This window comes from Scleropages formosus, chromosome 8, assembly GCF_900964775.1.
Source record: "Scleropages formosus chromosome 8, fSclFor1.1, whole genome shotgun sequence".
Classification (NCBI taxonomy): Eukaryota; Metazoa; Chordata; class Actinopteri; order Osteoglossiformes; family Osteoglossidae; genus Scleropages; species Scleropages formosus.
In genome coordinates, this window is record NC_041813.1 from 28312956 (window position 1) to 28334663 (window position 21708).

A 21708-nucleotide genomic window follows, 5' to 3' on the forward strand; every position below is an offset into this window, starting at 1 on the left:
GGCGCTACAGCAGGGGGGGGGTTGAACCTGGAAACTCGGCGCCTCTAAACACCACCCTGCCTGTATGATCCAGTTCCATGTCACTGGTGGGAAGAAGTACAACTTTTCACTCACCAACACCGGGTTCGAATCCCTGCTCCCGGAGCGGTACCCTTCATCAAGTCACTCATCCGAAATTCCTCCAGTAAAAACCCAGTTGTACAAATGGGGAAACAACAACAACAACAACAACAACGTTAACTTTGTGCACAAACACTGCAAGTCAACTGATAAATGAGGTTTTTGACAGCTAATACAGCAATAAAGTTCCTATCAGGTATGCTTCTCGGGTCCCACGGCAGGTCCCCTCTCGGTACTCAAACTGGTGTGACCATACAGCGAAGAAGTCCGAGCAAAACTTCCAGAATCTCTGGGAAGACACATTTTTAACAGTGACAAAGATTAACGCATAAGTAATTTGGCAAGGGGGAAAAAACACCTAGATAACAGAAAAAAAAAAATATAATGTCATGTGCTACACCATTAATCAGAGTGTTTTTATTAAAAGCATATGTGTGTATTATGTACAGTATATATACCGCACTTAAAAACGCTCAAGGTAAAACAGCGGACTTGGTAAGTTCCTGCAAACCAGCGCAAAGCTCCAAAGGACCTGCTGAAAGCAGATAAAAATAAACAAAGGAAAAAGACAGCGAGGCATTTCCTCGTTGAAGATAAAGTGAAAGCGTTGCGTAACGTTCTTCTCGCAGACAGTATCCAGGCAGACGACGGGAAGGGCAACGGAGGAAAGTTTACGTTTGCTGTGGGGTAGAGTTCGTCGAGACCAAACGGGATGCTGCAAAGACAGCGTGGAGGACGGGGAGGAGGGGGAGGAGGAGCGGGGAAACGTTGGCATGCTTAAATTTGCTCGCCAGATTATATCTTACTCCGAGGATTAATGTAATCGGCTGGAGACGTGGAGCTCAAAATACCCCTTTTTCCATGACAGCTGTTTTTATTGGGGGCAGCGGGGAGGGGGTGGCCGGGGAAGGAAAGCGAAAGTCTTGCCCGTGTGTGATTCCGATGGCGATCGGCAATTTCAGACAGGCAAACCGAGCCAGAGAGGAAGGAGAAGGCCAAGCAGGAGGTGACCCGAGCGCCGCTTCACGTTCGGCTCACCGATCGGCTCCTTTACTCCAAAATCCAACGCGCCGTTGCGTGCGAACATGGACGTGTACGTGCGTGCTACTGCCCTGTCTGCACGGCGTACCCTGCCTCATGCCCGATGCAGCCAGGATAGGCTCTAGCCCACCATGACCCAGCAATGGACAGGTGGCTAAGGATAATGAATGAACGGATAAACGCTGCACCGAGTCAACTTCACGACAGCCTGGCTCGTACACTTACTTCCCACGTTTGCAGAAGCAGGCCTCTCTTACCTAACAAAAGCACACGCCTAACCCTAGAAATATTATTTTTCATCATGCTGCAGGGTTTGGGCGAACAGGGCAACAAAGTGACTGCGTAATTAACGAGAGCGGACAGGATTCCCGGACGCCACACGCGGAGGTCCCTCCAAATCATTCGTTCCCACCTTCGTCCCCCCCCCCTTCCTTCCTTCCATCCATCCAGCCAGCCCTGCACACGAGCGGCGACAGAACACATTTGCCTGCACAAAAAAACACGAGGTTAAAAATAACCCAGGATTAATAATGCACAGATAGAAGGGGGAGGGATGGGGCAGCGCCCGCCGCGCTTTGAAAACACCCGTTTCTATTTCGGTGTTCGCGGATTTTCAGTTTTGTTTTTTTCGGCAGCTTCTACTGGGAACCAGTCCACGTCTTTGATGTGGAGCGGCTAAGAGCGCGTGGAGGGACGACGGCGTCACCGGGAACGGCTACAACGCGGTCAAAAACAAAGCAATCGGATGTTTACAGCGGCCTCGGGATAAATGCTATGATACATTAAATAAAAACATGCAATTAAATAAGTAGCGGCTTTCATCTCATGGTTACGTGAGAGCGGTGCAGGTGCTCGCTGTGAACGTGCCTGTGTGTATTTCGATACCGTACCGAGCTTCACCCAGGACAAAATGTGGCAGATAAACATTTGGTGAATGAAGGGATCAACAGACCTCATGACTATTAATCCCTGGAGCAAGAACACGCACACCAATGGCACACTCAATTTTCTCCAGCATCTCCTCATGTGACTCACCAGTGATGAGGCCTCGACATCAGCATTTTGACCCAAACCGCACAAACTCACACGCACGTTAACCGAGCGCAGGCACATCTTCATCGATAGTGTGCTTGTACGCCGAACTTGGACCCGCGTTTTACCGTCCTCTCCATCAGGTAGCCCTCGCTCGGCTGCGTGGCGTCTCTGAGCAAACATCTAGGAACGCACGTTCTGCACCTGAAATCGATCCCATTAACCTGATTGAACAATTAAAATGCTCCCAAAAATCTTGCGCCATCTCCCCGATGCTTGTCGTTGCGGAAATAATCTGTCTGCGAAAAAGTCTCCCTGCCCCGGTACACCGGCCCCTCAACCGCCCGTCACAACCGGGATGAACCACAAGTCTTTTGGAAGCTCACCCTGCTCTTAACTCCAAATCGACTTTTGACCACTAAGTCATCGTCAACAAAAGCTTAATAATACTGTAGCGCTACTGTCTCACAGCGCCTGGGTGGTGTGAGGAGGACGTGGGCTCGATCCCGGCTCAGTCTGTATGGAGTTCACATATTCTCCCTGTGTCTGTGTGGGACGGGGGTGCAGTGGCGCAGTGGGTTGGACCACAGTCCTGCTCTCCGGTGGGTCTGGGGTTCGAGTCCCGCTTGGGGTGCCTTGCGACGGACTGGCGTCCCATCCTGGGTGTGTTCCCTCCCCCTCCGGCCTTACGCCCCTGTGTTCCCGGGTAGGCTCCGGTTCCCCGCGACCCCGTATGGGACAAGCGGTTCTGAAAATGTGTGTGTGTGTGTGTGTGTGTGTGTGTGTGTGTGTGTGTGTGAGTTCCCTCCAAGTGCTCTGGTTTCCTCCCACACTCCAACGACATACTGTTCAGGTTCACCCATAGTGTGCAAGTGACACAGAGAGTGTGTCCCACTGATGTATGGATGAGTAACCCAGTGTAAGTAGAGTATCTAACAGTGTAAGTCACCTTGGTGAATAAGGTGTGTGGGCTGGTAACAGTACACAGAGTTCACTGGAAGTCGCTTTGGAGAAAAAGCATCTGAAGGATGTCAGTATTTACATTTTACATTTATTTATTCAGCAAATTATTTACAGGGTACTTTCTGCTAGTCTTGCAAGTAGCTATAACTAAAAATAAAAAAAAAAAAAAGACTTTATACAACTGCTAAAAAATGTTCATGTCAAACAGAAAGTAATACATTGTTTCTGCAAATTCCACCTCGATGCTTACTGCTGACCCACAAACGTGTATCATCTGTCACCTTCGGTGATGATCAACGACACTCACAAACATCAGACGTGAGCTATAAACACAGCGGAAGAGAGTTCAACACGGTGCCACACTCCAATTTGACATGGGTGCTCTTTACTGACCCCCAAGGGATGTACGTGTAATTACAGGTCACAATAGCTGAATACAGGTGGTCCCCAACTTACGATAAGTCAAAAATATCAAAAATCTAAAACGCACCTTATACACACCTCTGTATGACACACGGGGAGATGCGAATCGCTGCCGCTGCCCAGTACCGCGAGAGACTATCGTTCCCCGCATCGCTCGCCCGGGAAAGAATCGAAATTCGAAGTACGGATTCTACCGAATGTCTACTGCCAGCTCGCCGTCGTAAAGTCGTAAGTCGAGAAGCGTCTGTACAGGAGACGGAAATTTGAGAAAATATGAAGGTAAGTTGAAAGGTATCCGCAGTAACTTCAGCGCAGACATGTGACGGATACTATTTGGCTTACTGCCATAGATAAGCGGGGGAAACAACGCAACTAAAAATTAATTATACCGGACAACGCCCGTCTCTTTGAAAACGTGTAACCCGACCGCTGGTAACATGAGAAGCCAGCGCATTAGCGTGATGCGAGCTCACGGAGCGTGTGGGCTACCGATAGCCCCGACTAACGCGTTTCGGTGTTCCTTAAAGTGACTCATTTGCATTCATATATTAACATCTCTGCTCATCTGTGACGCCCCATTCATTTCACATTCCATCGAGGCGAGTACGACTCAAAGCAAGTCCGCAGCGGGCACAGTGTGCGTCTTTGCTCTGGGAAGGGGTGATTAATCAGCCTGAGGAATGTGTGTTTCCTCTCCTCCGCTGCCTTCCAGCTTTTTCCCACATTGACACTTAAAACTGTAAAAATTATCACTGCTTTCTGTCCATCTCTGACTTTGTCACTTCATTTGAGTGAGCCAGCGTAAGTAGTGTATCTAGCAGTGTAAATCACCGCGGTGAATAAGGTGTGTGGGCTCGTAACACCACACAGAGTTCATTGGAAGTCGCTCCGGAGAAAAGCGTCTGCTAAATAAACGTAAATGTATTTGTTTCCTCCCTTCGTGTCTTTTTTCTGGGTCTTGCTAGACCCTACAAACGGGAGCTCTAGGACATGCATGTCGGAGGAAAAATAAATAGAACTGAATAATCAGGTATTTTTCTGTTTATTTTTTATTTTGCTAGCGGAAGGGCAGCTTATGTCACGGTTATTTACTGCACTTACGGCACCGTGGAATGGAACCATTGTGGTATGGGGAATGCTATCAGAAGCACACCGGAGCAATGTGGAGGCCTCCTTAATGTGGAGGAAACACAGAAGCAGGGTTAAAGAGAACAGCGCGTGGGTATCGGGAAGCAGCCAGCAGATATTTCTGTCCCCTGAAAGGGCTTCTGCGACAGCCTGGACTTCCCGCTGGCTAATAAGCGAGGCTGTAAATTGGCCAGTGATTTATGACCCCCGCTGCCTCGGCTGCTCCGCTTCGACGAACGGCTTTTTTTTTTAACTGCAAAAACTAAAAACTGAGCAAGAGAAAGAAGAAAACTATGGGGAAGAAAGAAGACAAGCGGTCAGCGAAGATCAGGTTCTGGATCCTGACGGGCCGTGGAACAACCGAGCGGCTTATTCTTCCAAAACTGAGTCCTTCTTGACCCAAACGGTAGCAAAAAATACAGAACAAACACGCTCAACTTTGGTGGGGGGAAAAAAAATTCAGAGGTCTACGATGTGAACTGCTCCTCAGCCTGTTCAGGCGGACACTGCTTTGGGTTCCAGCGCCATCCTCAAGATAATGAAGTCAACAAACCTATATAGGGTGTCAGAACCCAGATCTGGGTGCACCTGGAACATCTCTCCGTAAGTGAAAATCCCACACCTGAATGATCCCCGACTCCTGCAAGCGCTACGCAGAGGTGCTGCCTCTTCTGAAAAAACACACTCAGCTCACAATGGCACTGAGCACACCAGTGGATCCCCCTGTGGACAATGACATAACCCACTAAAAGTACGTATGTAGGAAACCCGTTCAGCAGGAGTTCTTGCGGCCTGACGCTCCAGGTGCAGGAGATAAGCACGGGCACAGCGGACCCGGTTAAGTCCCGACTGGAGATACGCGGCACGGATATCGTGGGGTCCCCTCTCGTACAAGATGCCGAGGCCAAGGCCCGCCTCCCACGAGCACTTTGGCTGTGCAGATAATGGAGAGGAGAGGAAAACACCGGAGAACCAAATCGAACCGAAGCAGAACGGCCGACCTGGAGCTCGGCGCGGAAGCGGGCTTTGGAAACCCATGACATATTGTCTCAGTATGAAGCGCAGTACCAGAAGTAGGTCATTCTCTTAGTCAAGCCTTATTCACTTCACCAAAAATACATGTCGTTAAATGGAATAGGATAAATTCCTTTTTATTTGTAACAGAAACATTATGTTCCATACCTGAAGCTCCATCTTTAAATATGTGGACGGCCACAAGCGTTTAACTGTGTTTTCCTTTAACCCGCCTGATAAGTCAAATGAATTCTGGGACAGACAGCAGATGATCACACTTGCAAAAAACTGCACCTTTTGACCTTTGGCCCTCGTTTCGCGTATATGGCCATAATTGCAGTTTCTCGGTGTAGTGCGTCTCTATGTTATGAACAGCAGTGCCTCACAGCAAAACAACAAACAACACACCAGCGCTGGGTCACAGCAACATAGAGACAGAAAGAGGACAGGGCTTCTCGCTGGGCCGCCGTGCCATCATTCAGCTCATACGCTAACTTTTCAGGCAGAAGAAAGTTAAAACACTTCGGTGAAATGCATGTTTAGGCAGGGAACTTCTAGTGTGGACCACAAGAATAAAAACACACTTCCTTTCCAACTATGTAAGCGCGATGAGCCTACATTCTGACACCTCATCAGGAAAATAAACAGGAATATGGGTTGTGGTTTACTGAGAATATATAGGAGGCCAGATCAGACCTTTCGTCAAACGTTTTTTGGATTGCTGGGTGAAGGCCGTTCCAGGAAGCTTGTGTCCTATGACACTGCTAGGATAAAGGTGTGAAATTCAGGAACCGTCTCACATTTAAAACACAGCAACGATGTCCCCACAAACACCCCGTGCAGGCTCCGAATGAGCTTGAACTTTTGTTCCTGGACACCGAGGAAGGTCCAGGCAAGGAAGATGATAAATTTGTTCTTTACTTTCCTTGCAGGACTGCTGTAAGTTGGCCAGCAAGTGGGTCTGGTCACCTTCTCCTCCTGTATACACATCTGTAAGGGATGAGCAGCTCTCGCAGTCAGTGTGGGTTCTGGAGTCTGACATTATGTGCCTGAGTGTATGGAAAGGGAAGAGCAACATCCCAAGATGCTGTGCTTCTGTGACAAGTGTGACACATCTGGGGGGAAAATGAAAAACAGGTTTGTGCCGGTATATCTCGCTAACATTCACATCCACAGAGAGGAAAATCCCATTTCAATTTCCTTGTTGCGATGAATGAAGGCAGCAGAGTGCAACTTGCTTTTGTGTGTGTATGTGTGTGTGTGTGTGTGTGTGTGTGTGTGTGTGTGGTGGAGAAGTTGAAGAGCAGAAACCCTGCAAGCGAAAGACACGCTGAGAGCTGACTTCATGGTCCAAGGTAACACCGCAGGATCAGAGTAGTCGTTTCTGAGAACCCACAGTACCACATTCCTACAACACCTTCTGATGTGTTCCACAAAAAAAAAAAAAAACATTAAAAATACATGCAAACAAACAAATTAATAGCAGACGACGGGAGCAAGGAAACCGCAAAGGGACGGCGGCTAAGTTTCACATCTGAGATGGAGGCATCACCCGATACCGGTCACTCCGGCATGAAAATGGACCTTTTTGACGTCAGCGCAGATCAACCGGCAGATTATCAACAGGCAAATATGAACCGGCGTATCGGTCCCTGTGCTGCGCTCGCAGCCTGGTGCTTATCAGCCATCCTGTCCTGAATTGCACAACCACATAGAGAGTTACTCAAAACCTTCATCAGCAAACCGTCGTGGAAACGTCCAGGTTATCTTAAAGGCAAGCAGTGGGAAAAAAAGAGCTGGAGAAGCATACAAACTAAAACATCTTAAATAAGACAAAACAGATTAACTGTCAGGCAAAACCGCAATTTTCGGTATTTCTTTCAATTCATAAACGGTGCCTACCTTGCACCCTTGGCCGAAGAAGAAAGTCGGGTCAAAAGCAAACTTTTTTAAATGGGCGAAGCAATGGGAACATATTCGAATTTAATTTGCAGGGAAAAATGTGAAAGATGAACAAGAGGTAAAGGACAGTTTACGGAAAAGTGTGCAGTACAGGGCACTTGTACGTTAATAAAGCGGAATAACTTCATTTCTAAATGTTGCATCTCTATCTATTAGGAGGAATATGGCCTCTGTATACTGCTCCACCAGTACTATTATTTATTATAATAATAATAAAAAAAAAAAAAAAAAAAAAAAGAGTAGTGTATCAATAGGATCTACATGGCTTCTATTTTTGCAGCCTGTGTCCCAACGCTGAACCCCAAGTACCGGAAAGGAACAGATTGCCAGTTACTAACCATGTCCAGGGAGCGGCTAAGTGTAGTAAGCCACTCGGTGGCAGATCTTTAATCCACTTGCAGCGCAGAGCTTTTCCATTACTTAAGCGCAGTTCACGAGACTTTGTTTTCCAGGCGTGCGTGTGCGCGTTTGGAGTCGTATGCTTGCTTAGAGCTGCAAAGTGAGACGGCCACCGTACGAACGTCCATCTCCCCAAACGTGAGCACCGGCCCGACCGTTAACACGTCTCCCGCCACTCAAGGCATGCTGCCGGCCAGCGGTGAGGAACGCAAGGCCGACAAACCAAAACGGAGACGTGCGTGCAAACTGGGCTAAACGTCCTCCTCCCATCACTTTGCTTTGTGCACCTTCTGGGAAGGAAGAACATGGGATGCTGGAGAGGCGGCGGCACAAGACCAGTGGAACCGGCGAACTTTCCCAACGTTCTCTTCCAACTGATGGACAGTAATGATACAGAAGAAGAGCGCACCTGAACAAAAACACACCCACAGGTGCGTGGGAGGAAAGAATTACGGCCGCATGCGACGAAGGATGAATTCCAACCCACTGGAAGCTCTTAGAAAAGTCATATTTTATTGCCGCTAATGTTTCAGCCTGTGACCTTGGTCAGAGCAGCGCGTTCCCTTTATTGCCTCCAGCTGAAGTGCATTAGAGCACTTCACGGCACTGCCGCCCGTCTTCCCGTCACAAGCGAGCCCTTTCATTCCGCCTTTGTTTTGTGGAACTTCTTTCACAAACATACGTAATACTATGAACCGCGTGGGCATCCGCGCTACTGCTTCGGTCGACGGTGGAAAGCGGGGGGTGGGGGGGCTGGCTGAGGCGCTCCGCTACGTACAGGTGAATGGAGAACATGGAGGATTTTCAAGGGCATGCAGATGCGTGGCGGATCACGCAAGCGGGCTTCGACGTGGAGAGAACGATGGGTGACAGGCAAGAGTTATGACAAAGAATTTAAAAAATGAAAAGGAGGGGGGTATCATTGGTGTGACTTACCATAAAAATGCCATGTAAAAACAATACTAAGAACAACAAATACACACCGAGAACATTGTGGACAGAGCAGTTTTCCCATTTCCCATCTTCTGAAACACCGAAACTATTGAGACAATGTGATTTACAACGGCACTTGAGAGTTTACTGCATTTACGCTCATTTAGCTCACGCTTTTCTCCAAAGCGACTTGCAGTGCTAATCTAATTACAATGAGCTTACACAGGTGAGTAATTTTTACTGGAGCAATTTAGGGAAAGATTAACAGGAGGTGTAACTTGAACCCGAGTCCTTCAAGTGCAACCTCGGACCTCTACACTGCCAACTCCCCCAACTGTGTAAAACTTAATGTTTCATTTTGTACATTTCAATTATAAATATCATCCATCAGTGTACTGCAGGTCAACCACAGACATTCATTCACACACACACACACACACACACACACACACACACACACACACACACACACACACAATGGGCAATTTAAAGTCATAAATTCACCTGAAACATATATCTTTGGATTGTGAAAGGCAACCTACTCAAACAGGGGGAGAACATGCAAACTGCATGCAGACTGAGCGAGATTCGAACCCGCACCTAAAACCACAGCCAAGTGCTACACCCCCACGCTACCCCTCCCCTTTAATATACAGCTAAATATATTAAAGGAAGAATGCAGCTAGCTGGTCAATTACTACAGTAAAGCTCGTGGCAAGAATGAATGGGAGCAGAGTACTTTCCGAAAACAAAGGCAGTTTAACACACAAAATGTTCCATCCAACCAAGCAGCTCGTGACCCAGCAAGGGGTGGCACACAGATATGGAGGTGCCTTTTCCCCCCGTCATCAGAAGAGGACTTGCTTTTTTCCCCCAGCCAAAGTCCGAGGCTGAAACAAACTACAAACTCCGAGATGGTTCCCATCAGCCAGACCGCTCGATATGCAACACGAGCAGTGGCACAATATTTCATATATTGCAGAGGGTTATCTGTGACAGTTCTTCTGGAACAGCAACTGTCGGTGCAGTAAAAGTAGAGTACAGATGAAGCTGAGGCTATATACTCATTCATGTGCGAATACACAGTTCACCAGTGTACCGATGTAGTGGCCCTTCACCGAGAGAACGAGCTATGAGAAGCTGCTTCGGGTTGCAGGACCACAGCTCTTGCTTCTTCTGCATTCCTGCACCATTCGAAAAACCAAGGTGAGCCCTTGTGCAAGCCCCTAACACACACACACACACACACACACACACACACACAGAGCGAGACTCACCGGCCCTGGGGAGGGCAGGCATGCGGGCTCGGGACAGCAGCTCCAGCGACTGCTCGCGGCCCGACACGGCATCTGCAGAGAAGCAGGACTCCGTCTCGTAAATGGTCTGCAGCATCTCTGAGAGTCCCTGCACCGTGGGCTTCAAGAGCATGCCAAGGTCGACGGCGGCGATTCCCACGGCGTCGGCGAAAACGGTGCGGTGGAACCAATGAAAACTCACAGCTGGATGAACCCCCCCCTCGTGTAATAAAACGGAACGTGGGGGGGGGAGAGCGAGAGAGACTTGGTTTCTTCAGAGACCAAACAGAAAGTCCAGACCTCCAGCTGACGTCCGCTTCGCTCTCCAAACAAACGAACGGTTCAAAACTCAAACAGAGGGCCCCTTTAGAGCCCCAAAGGCTGCAAACAACCAGAGAAAACTGGGGACAGAGGATGAGAAGCGCAACATTTCACACAGCAAGCTCTTCTAAGCGTGAAGTCTTCTGAATCCCCGCAGTAGTGAGGACGGAGAGACACGCAGTACAGAACAACCAAAAGAAACTGGAGAGGAGAAAAATTATCTGTGGGGGAAAGAAGGGGGAAAAAAAAAAAAAAAAAAAACGAGTGTGTCACTTCTAATAAGGACCCCTTGTTGTGAAATTCACGGGGACCAGCAGCAGTGGCGATGAGGCAGGAGAGAGCAGACCCATCCTAATCAAGTTTGGCAGGAGTCCCCGAGGAAACTCACCCAGGGCCGCGTATCCGAAAGAAGCCGCAAATCAATTCCGACTCATTTTACGCCAATTCAGCAAGCGAAGAGGGAACGAGGGAGAAGAGCTCCGTCGACTCGTTGGAACAAAGAAAGATCCAGCCCTCGTGGAGAAAGCAGTTGAGCGGCCTTCGTCGACACCCAAGGGCAACTTGCGGGACCGACGGGCTCCTCAGCGGGCAGGGGAAGGGAGCAGAGGCGAGGAGGCGCGTGCCGAGACGAGACGACACCGAGACGGGTGACGGAGCGCGGCGCGTCCGCGTGCCCCGCGGAGATGTGACGGCTGCCCCGAAGACTGGGCCGGGTCCACGCTTGGCTCCCCCTGCCGTCTCTTCACCAACGCACACTGCTTCAGACAAAATCCCGTCGAAGAGGAAGCTGCTCCCGCAAACCCAGCGCTCCTACCTCCACCTCGATGGGCGAAGCGGGGGGCCCCAGGGAGTGTCTCCGGGGGGTATTTCTTTAAGTAGCTCCTTCACTCCCCTGCCGGGTCAGGGAGTAGAGAAAGGCAGCTCTGGGTAGTTTACAAACAGACTGGGCTGCTCAGCAATCCACGGAGGCTGGAAATAGATGCCGAGCAGCCAGGGGAGGGGAGGGGCCTCGCTATAAATAGACACTCGCGCGGAGAGCATGCCGGAGGGAGACGGAGTCGTTCATGCGAGCAGCAGCAGCCAATCAGGGGCATTGCTTAACAAACCCGGCCATGCCGCACCCAGGCCAGAGCCAGGAGCCCATCACGACACACACACACACACACACACACACTGCAGACGGTCCACCGTGTAAATCGGCGCCTTCGCTATCGCCTGTGGATTAGAGTGCTGGATCACTCCAAAAAGCTCCTCAGGACACCATTAGCACAGTTACAGAGGAGTTCCTGCTCAGGTCACTGGCCCAATCCCTGAAGATGCTGAGGGTTTCTTTGAGGTAAATGGTCAGAGCTGTGTAGCCCAACTCCAGCCAAAAAAACAAAGCTGTGCATGGATTATGGCAGTCTTCATTAAGGAAGGAAAAAAATACTGCAGACATCCAAGGTGGGAGCCCCTTATGAATGTCCCCCCTACAGTGTTTGGCAGGCAAAGTCAGAAACCCCCATGACCCCAAGACATCCACCCGTCTAGGATTCAGGTGAACGTCACCATGCAACCGACGTTCACTAATAAATATAAAATAAAATTACAACAAATTTAAACCGTGACGTTCACTTGTCAAGTGCATTTACTTCTAGTTCACACCATCCTTGCAGTAAAGTGTGGGAAAAAGCGCAGTCGCAATGACTGTGACAAAACGTAGCCGATAAAGTAAAGTAAACAAGTGACATCGAACCGAAGGGAGACAATGTGACCAATTACTGTGACGGATTATCAGAGTCTGAAATTAGCGCCAGCCTATCAGGTACATTCGGGCAGACGATTTCACCAAGCAACACGTGTGCCTCCCCTACGGAAAGCGAGCAAAAAGAGACCTTTGGAAACACATTCAATGCACACGGCAGCATCAGAACCACACTGGATTATTTACACACGCACACTGTCTGAAACCGCTTGTTCCGAGCCGGGTCGCGGCGAGCCGGAGCGTAACCCAGGAACACAGGGCACAAGGCTGAAGGGGGAGGGGACACACCGAGGGCAGGACGCCAGTCCATCGCAAGGCACCCCAAGCAGGACTCGAACCCCAGACCCACCAGAGAGCAGGCACAGGCCAAACCCACCGTGCCCCCCCCCGGATTATTTAGTCTCGGCAATATGTTTTGACTGATGAGCGCTGAAAACTGTCACATTCACTAATGTTTCCGTGTAGACTGGGGACGCGTTCCATCAGCTTCTTCTGCAAAATGCACAACACCTTGGAAGCAACGCTGTAGGTGCAAACTTACCGCATTTCAGGAGGCATGTAAGCGTCCCCTCGCTTTAACAACACAACTGATTTGGCTACATGCTGCGTAGAGCACGTACCATAAGGCACTGCTGTCTATTCATCCAGATGATGCTTCTCCTCAAGGTGACCAACAATGTATAGCATACATTTATATTTAAGAACCTTGATCAGCCTTGATCAGGTAGTACAGCAGGAGCAAGGATGGGAACCGGGGTCCTCTGGCTGGAAAGTGACGGTCTAACCCCACACTACCTGCTTAATGACTGACCACATACACGACATTAGTCCCATGAAAGTGAAAAATTCTTATCGACTAGTGACATCGTAGCCATCGCAATGCAACGTGTCACTCGCGTGTTCGTGGTGGTGCTGCCGTAAATAAACCGACTGCGCTGCCAGTCCTATAAAAGTACAGCACATACCCGATAATGGTAATAAACACCTATGTTGCTGCTTTATGTATTTACTATACTGTACATTTTATAGCATACTCTTTCTATGCATTAAAAAAGTTCACTGTGAAACAGTCTGCTGTGTTATGCCAGCAGCAGCGTCATAAATCTTGTGTTTACCACATCTCCTGACTGCATTGAGGCTATACTATCTAGGTTTGGATAAGTATACTCTATGATGTTCGCACACCGATGAAATCGCCTAAAGACGCATCGTTAAGCGACACATGTCTGTACATAAAATCGTGTGTAGGATTATGATTACACAAAGAGCACAACTTACTTGCCTGTGCGGATTTCAGAAATCCCACCGTAATGTTAAACCGGTCATGCGGAGAAGCAGCACAGCACGACGGCCTGCCCGGACACGAAGAACACCTGAGCTGTAGGTGGAGCAACTATTACGGGATTCCTGACAGGTACACAGTGGCTGTGAAAACTGCGAAGGGCTTGTCTCGTTATCGCGACAAACTGCAACAGGACAGCGGTACGCAGACAAAGGCATCGCGGTGATTTTACCTCAGCGCAAGCGCTTCACCTCCGGCAAGTTCTTTTGGCCGCGACTGGCATGTCGTCACCCGTTTTGCACCCGCAAACGACTGCATAAATCTGCAAGGCAGTTAAGATGATGTTCCTTCTCCGCAGCTCCAAAAGCGGCAGAGCTCCGCGAGCAGCTGGTGTCGGGTCTGGATGTGGAGCGCGAGGGAAAAGAACGGGCAAAACGTAGGCGGCGTACAGCCCCTCCGAGGTTGTCGCTTTTTCACCAATTGTGAGTCGATGCGTCGACGCACTCGGCTGTTGCTCATCCTGCTGCTCAAAAAAACTGCGATAAGAGGCGAGACGTACGGGAGGGACACGGGTCCCGGTGATGCCCGAGTAATACTTTGCGTCCCTCCGCAGCACAAGGAGCTGCCTGCTCTTACCGAGTCCAAGAGCAGGGTCAACGCACGCAACCCGCCAAGAAGCTGCTCACATACAATTTTTCCCTCCATTTATTTTCCAAATGAGCTTATTGTACCGTCTGGTTTGCTCAACACAGCCACGTGCACCTTCAGCAACTCTAATTATCGCACTTTTCATACCACAAGTATAAGATGCTCCAAGATTTCAAAGTCAAACAAAATTCTGGGAGTAAAATGAAAGGGCCATTTAATTCATTGACAAACAATAGCTAGGACATTAACCAGTCTAGCTACCCTGTGGCTAGCACTTTATAGTTAGCTGGAATCACAACTCAGAATCAGGTTTGCTGGTCCTCGACCTCCTGCTGGCGAGGCCCGTTGAGTCAAATGGTTTACTTGGGAAGCGAGAGAACAGAAGCGGTTTGCCAGTGCCTCCTTCCAATTTAATTCATTATTACAGTACAAAACCATGCGTGTCTTTGGGTTGTGAATGCGGGGAGGACAGGCAAACTGCACTGCCTGAACTGGAACTGAACAAAACCCCAAACAAGCGGCTGAGGATACAACCCACATTGCCACTGCACTGCTTGCCTACATCTGAGCGTAGGTGAAACCGAGACAGGTGGACCTATGGTCCTTTTGCAGAAATTAAGAAAACCGACTGGCGGTCAGGTGGCCAAAATCTGACCGCTACAGGCAAAGAGCAACACAGATTCCTTTGGATTTTGCAAAGTGTCTTCATTCGTTGTGATGAGCCTTAAGTGACATTTCAACAATTTTAAGACTCTGCTGCAGAAGCATTTCCATACAAGGTCTATGCAAGTTCTGATTCTCATTTTCCTTCCAGTTGGCTCTGGGTTTGAGGTATCACAAAATCCGGTTTCTCTTCCAGAGCGTTCATGGGGCCAAAAGCAAGCAGGGCACCATGGGAAAGTAATGTTTACCACAGCGGGGTAAATGGCAGCATTGTAAGCTGCTTTCGAGCTCCCTGGACCCGATAAACAAAACAAGGCAGAAGCAATAGGACACGGTGCACACCAGACGTGAGCTTTGGTGTTCCACCAGATGCCTCTTTCGTATAGCCAAGCTGCAAAGTGCTCTTCCTTCGGGGCGGGGGGTGAAAACAACTTCTCCACAAAGTGTTACTATAAGTACAATAGCTGCTGCAGTACCTCATCCCGTAAAGGGACCCCAGCCAAGCTGTGTCAACCCTGAGCTCCTCATTTGGCATGTAAACACAGCCCTCAGTGGAGGCACTCTACATCTCAGACTTATCTGGGCCTGGAGGGATTACGGTGTGCGCCATTTCCCTGAACAAGCCACACATGAGGAGAGACCCGAGATTTCAAAGAAGTGCAATGGGCATCCACTCAGTCCTATTTTCACCGCCTCCCCACCAACCATTTCTATACACCACCCAGCTATTTATAGGGGGACGTTCTTGTCTTGCAGTCTGACGTAGGGTGAGGTTATATTTAGGCGAGAGGAGAGGTTGAGGGCCCATGGTTTGTTTTGCAGGGATGAACTCCTGTGGTTAATGTCAAGAACTTGGACTTGGCAGGAAACAAAAAGGAGAAGGAAAAAGGAAAGTCGTTTCTCTTGATAGCCGCCCTCTTCTGGCCCCAAATGGACCGATTCCACAAGGTTTGACGCAAACCCTTTACTCAGTGGGTCTATGGAATATCCTCAAAATATTCCAGTAGAAGTCAAAAAAAAAAAAAAAAAGATGCCACACCAAAACCATATGTGATGAAGTGTTATGCTCCTCTCGCTCCCCTCTGTGGGTGACAGGAGATCTCAACAGGAGCTTGAGCTGTTCTACAAAATTCAATCCACAGAGCCCATGTCAGGTCAGGCCAGAGTGCCTTAAGACTCCAAATTCCAAATGTAAAGCCATGAAGCTTTTTCTAACGATGTAAGACACTGGTATCTAGAGGTACAAATGAGCTACATGACAACCATATGGAATGTAAATATCCCTGGGAAATGAAATCTGGCCAACTGCAACTTAATTAACTTCATGAAATGTAAACATGGCCTGCTGTGAACCTCTGTGTCAGAGCAGATCAACAGAAGGCCCGTGGAATGCAAGTTCAGATCTTGAAGAAGCCTACGAGGCCCAGAGGAATACAAAACATAGGGGGATATGCGCAAGTTCTCCCGTCTGTGAAGAAATAATGCTGGGCTGAGCCAAAGATCCTTTTGATGTCCAAAGCAGCATGCCTCCCTGAACCAGATATATTTGAAATGGACTAAAGGTTGAGCAAATGCAGAACCTTCTCTGACAACCCAGGGACACTTTGTAAGAGGCTGATGCTGATCAGTCTCAGAAGATAGATCAAGCCTCTCCTTATGAGTTCATCCATCATGGCCATGCAAAACGATGGAGGAGGGCACCACCCGTTGCCATCTCCAAGGCAAGACTTTTAGCAAATGGGTTAACAAAGGGTGGACTTCTACACTCAGCCTCGCAAGAGGAATTACTCTGATGATTCCCTCCTCAAAAGTGACACCGCCGGCTACCAGAGCACATGGGGAGAAACAGCTATTGCTGCCTTGGAGAGACCAGAAAAGAAGGGATTAGGCCACAGATGTGCCGTCTGCTTCTGCTTCCCTGGGGAATAGATTGACCTTTCGGGTTTTACTGCCGCGTGGGCCAAGCAAAAGGAATAGCCATTGCTCTGGTTGAAAGCAGACATTGGCTTTCGCAAATGCAAAACGTCTTTACAAAGACCTGGAAGACACAAACCAGACCACCAACGAGACGACGAAGCTCAGAGAGCAACCACCGTTGCTTCGGACGTGAGCATACGGGTACACCTTGAAGGACAATGGAAAAAAGAAGGCTGTACAACTCCATTAGTGGAAGGCTGCTCAGAAGCGCCCTACGACTCTCTCCTATTTACGCTTCGCAAAAGGTGACGGTTCACACTGACACCTCAACTTCCACGTTGAGATGGAGCCAGAACTAAGTCAAGAAAAAATGTCACCAATAAACCACTGGAGCCATGAGGCAAAAACAATTCCTATTTGCCAAACAAAAACAGTCCTCTATAATTTAAAAAAAAAAAAGTGGAAATAATTTTGTAAAGGCCAGAAATTAAGATTTTCTCTGTATAAATAGACACTACATTCTTTCGAACTGTCTTGTTTCGTAAATGATGAACTGCCCATCCCCCTACATGAATATGAACATGGCTACAATTAGAATAATTACTGTATTTTACATTTCAAGGCATTATACAGCAGATCCGTGTTTGTGTATCGATGTGGATGACATGCTGCTGTCAGATACAAGACAAATTATCACCGTCTCACAAGCTGTTTACAACCATTGCTATTTTTTAATTATACTGAGGCTTAGTCAACCCAAGAGAGACAATTTTACAGTTATGTACTTTTTAAAACACTCAAGCAAAGGTACTACGGCAGGCATCTTCCTGGGACATGAACTAACCTTAAGATTATAAGTCCATATCTTAAAAAACTACAACTGTGAATATACCGACTGATAAAAAAAGACTAGTATAAAAAAGGACAGCTGCAAACACAACTGAGCACAAGGTTTTAAAAAAAATTTAAATTGCAAGATGACATAATACACCTCCAGCGAACACCCATGAATGTATGTGTACATATGCAAAAATGTACAGAGACCCACAAAGATGTAAAGCCTCATTGAAATTTGGTTTCCTGAAATAGAACACAGCTATGACTCACTTTCTACTCAAAACCAATTGCAATTTTCAGCCTTGGGAGCTTTTTTTTCTAGGAATTAACATCCCAGGATCATATTAAAAAAAATAAATTTTTAAAAAAAAAAAAAAATCACCAATTGACGGAGGTGGATGGAGGCGCTATTTAATCTGGTCCTTGTTTTTTATTTTTTTGTGAGCAGTGAGTCAGAGAGGTGTGCGACATTCACCGACTGGCACCCGGCAGCAAACGCATGAGCCGCGATCAGTATTTCATGACATGCCGTTTGCAGGCGACGGGCTCCGAGCCGCCCACACGGCTTCAAAGGCTGAGCCCGTTCCCCACGGGAAGCGAACCCAGTGCCTGCGGAAACGGACAACCTGAAACATTCATCTCTGGCTTTCTGGGAACTCGGAGGGACGGCGCCTTTGAATTTTCACGGGTCATCCAACACAAACCAGCTGCGATGAGACACCGAGACACCAATTTCGCTCATGATTTGCACGAAAGGAACACAACGAAATCAGACAAGTTACAGGACTTATCCATTCATCAGGGGTTGCGGCGAGAGTCAAAAAAACTGGGATGATCTCACCCGTCCTATTGCCTCCTTGTCCGCAGTTCCTTAACCGCTGTCATGTCATGTCATGTCATGTCCTGCCTGGCCTCAAAAGCATTAAGGAAGTGTCTTTATTTAGCACATCTGCACTGTTGGCATCATATAGGAATTCTTCTGTCAGAATGTCTCACCTTGAGCCAGGACCATCACGACTGCGAGATGTTTCCAAGCCAGGACCAGTAGCACAACCGCTTCGGGGGGGGGGGCAACGTTCAGATCTATTTTGCACTTTTCAAATGCCAGGAACTGAGTAAGTTGCAGAGTAAAGAGGCCTGTCCTTGTTTTTAAAACGGTGTCTCTTTCTCAAACAAACTTGCTCCAAAAAAAGGCCTTTACAGCTTTGCGTGAGGAATGCGACAATTTCACCAGAGCAGCCAATGACATTTAAAGACAACATCAGGAGTAGGAGGTTAATAAAAGCCTCGGTGGTCGTCATAACATCAATGCTAAATATAAACCTGCGAGTGACTCTGTGTGCTTCCCTTGAGCAATTGACATTTCTCATATATTTCAAATATGCCATTCACTATATTCCAAGGCGCATTTCACACAAAATGTAAGGTAATTTAAGAAATTTTTCAAAACAGAAATACGGAGGCTTCCACAAGTGTCGAAATATGAAGAAATATGACAGCAAAATACACTGAAAGAATCACACGAGCTGTTTCTGCAGTTTCCTCCGTTCTTTAAGAAAGAGTTTGTCTTCTAATGCGGGAACACATTGCGAAACGCAAAAGCGGAAGGCAGCAATAGAAAGCCCAATGGAGAAAATGTTAATATTTTTATTAAGGTCAGTTTGACATAGTACTAGAGGCTCAAAACACTGAGACACAAGGGAAACGGGGCTCTTCTTCACCATAAAATGTGACGTCATCCTAAACCGCAGCCTCTAATCGGGAGGTCCGGCCCTTTGGCCTGCTGGAGAAGGAGCAGACGGACGTGTCAGCGGGGGACAGAAGAAAGACACGTGACAATTAACTCCTAAACCCATAATGTGGACTAACGGCATTTTCCAGGAGTCGTCGTTCAGAAATAAATCGGCAGCGAAGGCACGAGAGCTCCACGACAAACATCGCTAAAGCAAGAGTGTGATGCCTACCACCACAAAGGCAGAGGAACACACCTCATACAGAGGGCTGGACTCCACCACCCTACATCTCCTCTATACACAACGGGTCCCCGGAAAAATATTTTATCAATTATTCCGACAAGCTTTTATTTGAACAGGCAGCACACTGGGATGCAAGGTAAAGCCAAGTCCTACAGAAGCAATTCCATGCATCATCATTACTATATATTATTAACCAGTATTCATGACACCTGAAATTGGCAACTTAAATTTTCAGTCAATATTATTTATCCATTTAGCAGACACTTTTCCCCAAAGCCACGAACATCTCCGAGAACAATACAAATAGTGCATGACATCAACAGAAGAGATCTGGTCACAGACAGAGTGGAGTCAATTTGTCACATACCGCAGTCTAAAGTACTGTAGTACTTTTGTACCTTGCTCAAGAGTATTGCAGGGGAGGGGAGATTTCTACCTGCAGCCTTGAGGTCCAAAGGCAATAGCTATAATCACTACAGTACCAGCTGTCCAATTTTTTTAACATAAGGGTTAGGATTACGTTGGACCATGAATAGGGCAGAGTTGGAGAGCCTGTCTGGTTGGGGTGTAGCAAGTGACCAAGTCTGGCAGATATCGGGGAGCAGATCTACTGATGGTTTTGCAGGCTGTAACCAGAGTCTTGAATTTAATGTGGCAGTCAGCGATGGGTGAGGAAACATGTATCGTTCCAGGAGAAAGATAGGAAGAGTTTGGTATCGTCAGCACAGCAGCCGTAGGAGAATCAGCAAGAGGCGATGGACGGACCAAGGGAGGAGGTGTAGCTGGGGAAGAGAAGGGACCCTATTATTGAGCCCTGTGGAATACCAGTTGAAAGAGGCTGAGGGGATGATCAGGAGCCCCGCCAGACCACTTGGTAAAATCTACCTGATAGGTAAGACTCAAACCACTTCAAGGCTGTTCCTTTGACACCAAGTTGTCCAGGTGAAAAGAGTACAACTTGCTACTTGACAAGTGTCCAGTGCTGCAGACAGGATGAGGACGATGAGGACCGAGGAGAGGGGAGGCCATTCCACCCGAGATTTTGACGCACATTCTTCGCCAAGGTGACTTAAGAGTGTGAGGTTTGCATAACAGGCAACTTACCTTTACCCACCTATACAGCTGTAATTCAGGATAAGTACCTTGCTTATGTATAGTGCAGCAGAAGCAGGTACTCGAACCCAGGTTCCTTGAATACAGGGCGGAAGCCCTTCACACTGTGGAACCTGCTGGATACAGTACTGTGGGGTACTCAGAATTATTTATCCATTAATACGGTCGAGCAATTCAATTCAGTCCTGTAGCCAAAGAGCTGGGGAGCTGCAATAGAGCGGCGCTACCTGCTGCACCACATTCTATGACTGCAGCTGCCAACTGGTTATATTTGTGGCACACGCTCTTCTTCGCAGGGTCGACATCATCGCGTCGACACCGGAACAAACTAGGGCTTTGATGGAACATATGCGCGGTCTGCCAGCGGACACCCGGGAGAAATGGAGGGACAAGCGAGAGTGCTTTCTGCACAGGCCTCCCCATCATCGCTGGCGTCTCGCTGAAATATGCATGAAGGCAAATACCCAGCATGTCCAGCCAGAGCTGGATCTTACCAGACGACTGAAGTTTTCACCGAAGACTCTGAGGGAAAGTAGATGCTCCCGGCGCTACGATACAACTAATCTTCAAGTGTGAACGGGCTGCAGCTGCTTCCACCCCTGCATGAGCAGCACAGGACATCCCTCCTCCATCCCATCTCCACGTCGATTCTGAGCGCGTGATGCCCTCATGGGGGTAAACAGGCAGCAGGTGGAGTAGTGGCTGAAGCTGGCAATCTTCGGAGTCAAAGGACGCAGGTTCGACTTTCACCTCCTGCTGTAGCACACTGGCCCAAGTTACTCACCCTAAAAATGCTCCAGTTAAAGAAAAGAACTGCTAGCTGTACAAATAGGCAAATCACAGGAAACCGCCTTGGGTAAAAGTATCTAGTAAAGGAATAAAAAGAATCGACGTAAA

At 48.1% G+C, this 21708-nt stretch overlaps 1 protein-coding gene across 6 annotated transcripts in view; it reads right to left on the reverse strand.

The window, feature by feature from the left end:
* Window positions 1-21708, reverse strand: part of hdac5 (histone deacetylase 5) — a 57777-nt gene that overhangs the window by 30508 nt on the left and 5561 nt on the right. For 4 of the 6 annotated variants that reach the window (XM_029254198.1, XM_029254197.1, XM_029254196.1 and 1 more), the window contains exon 1: window positions 10293-11144. The exons of the other annotated variants lie outside the window; for them this stretch is intronic. In XM_029254198.1, the coding sequence (XP_029110031.1) occupies window positions 10293-10443 (151 nt within the window). In that variant the 5' untranslated portion in view covers window positions 10444-11144. Of the gene's footprint in view, window positions 1-10292; window positions 11145-21708 lie in introns of those variants that run through there. 6 annotated transcript variants of the gene reach the window in all.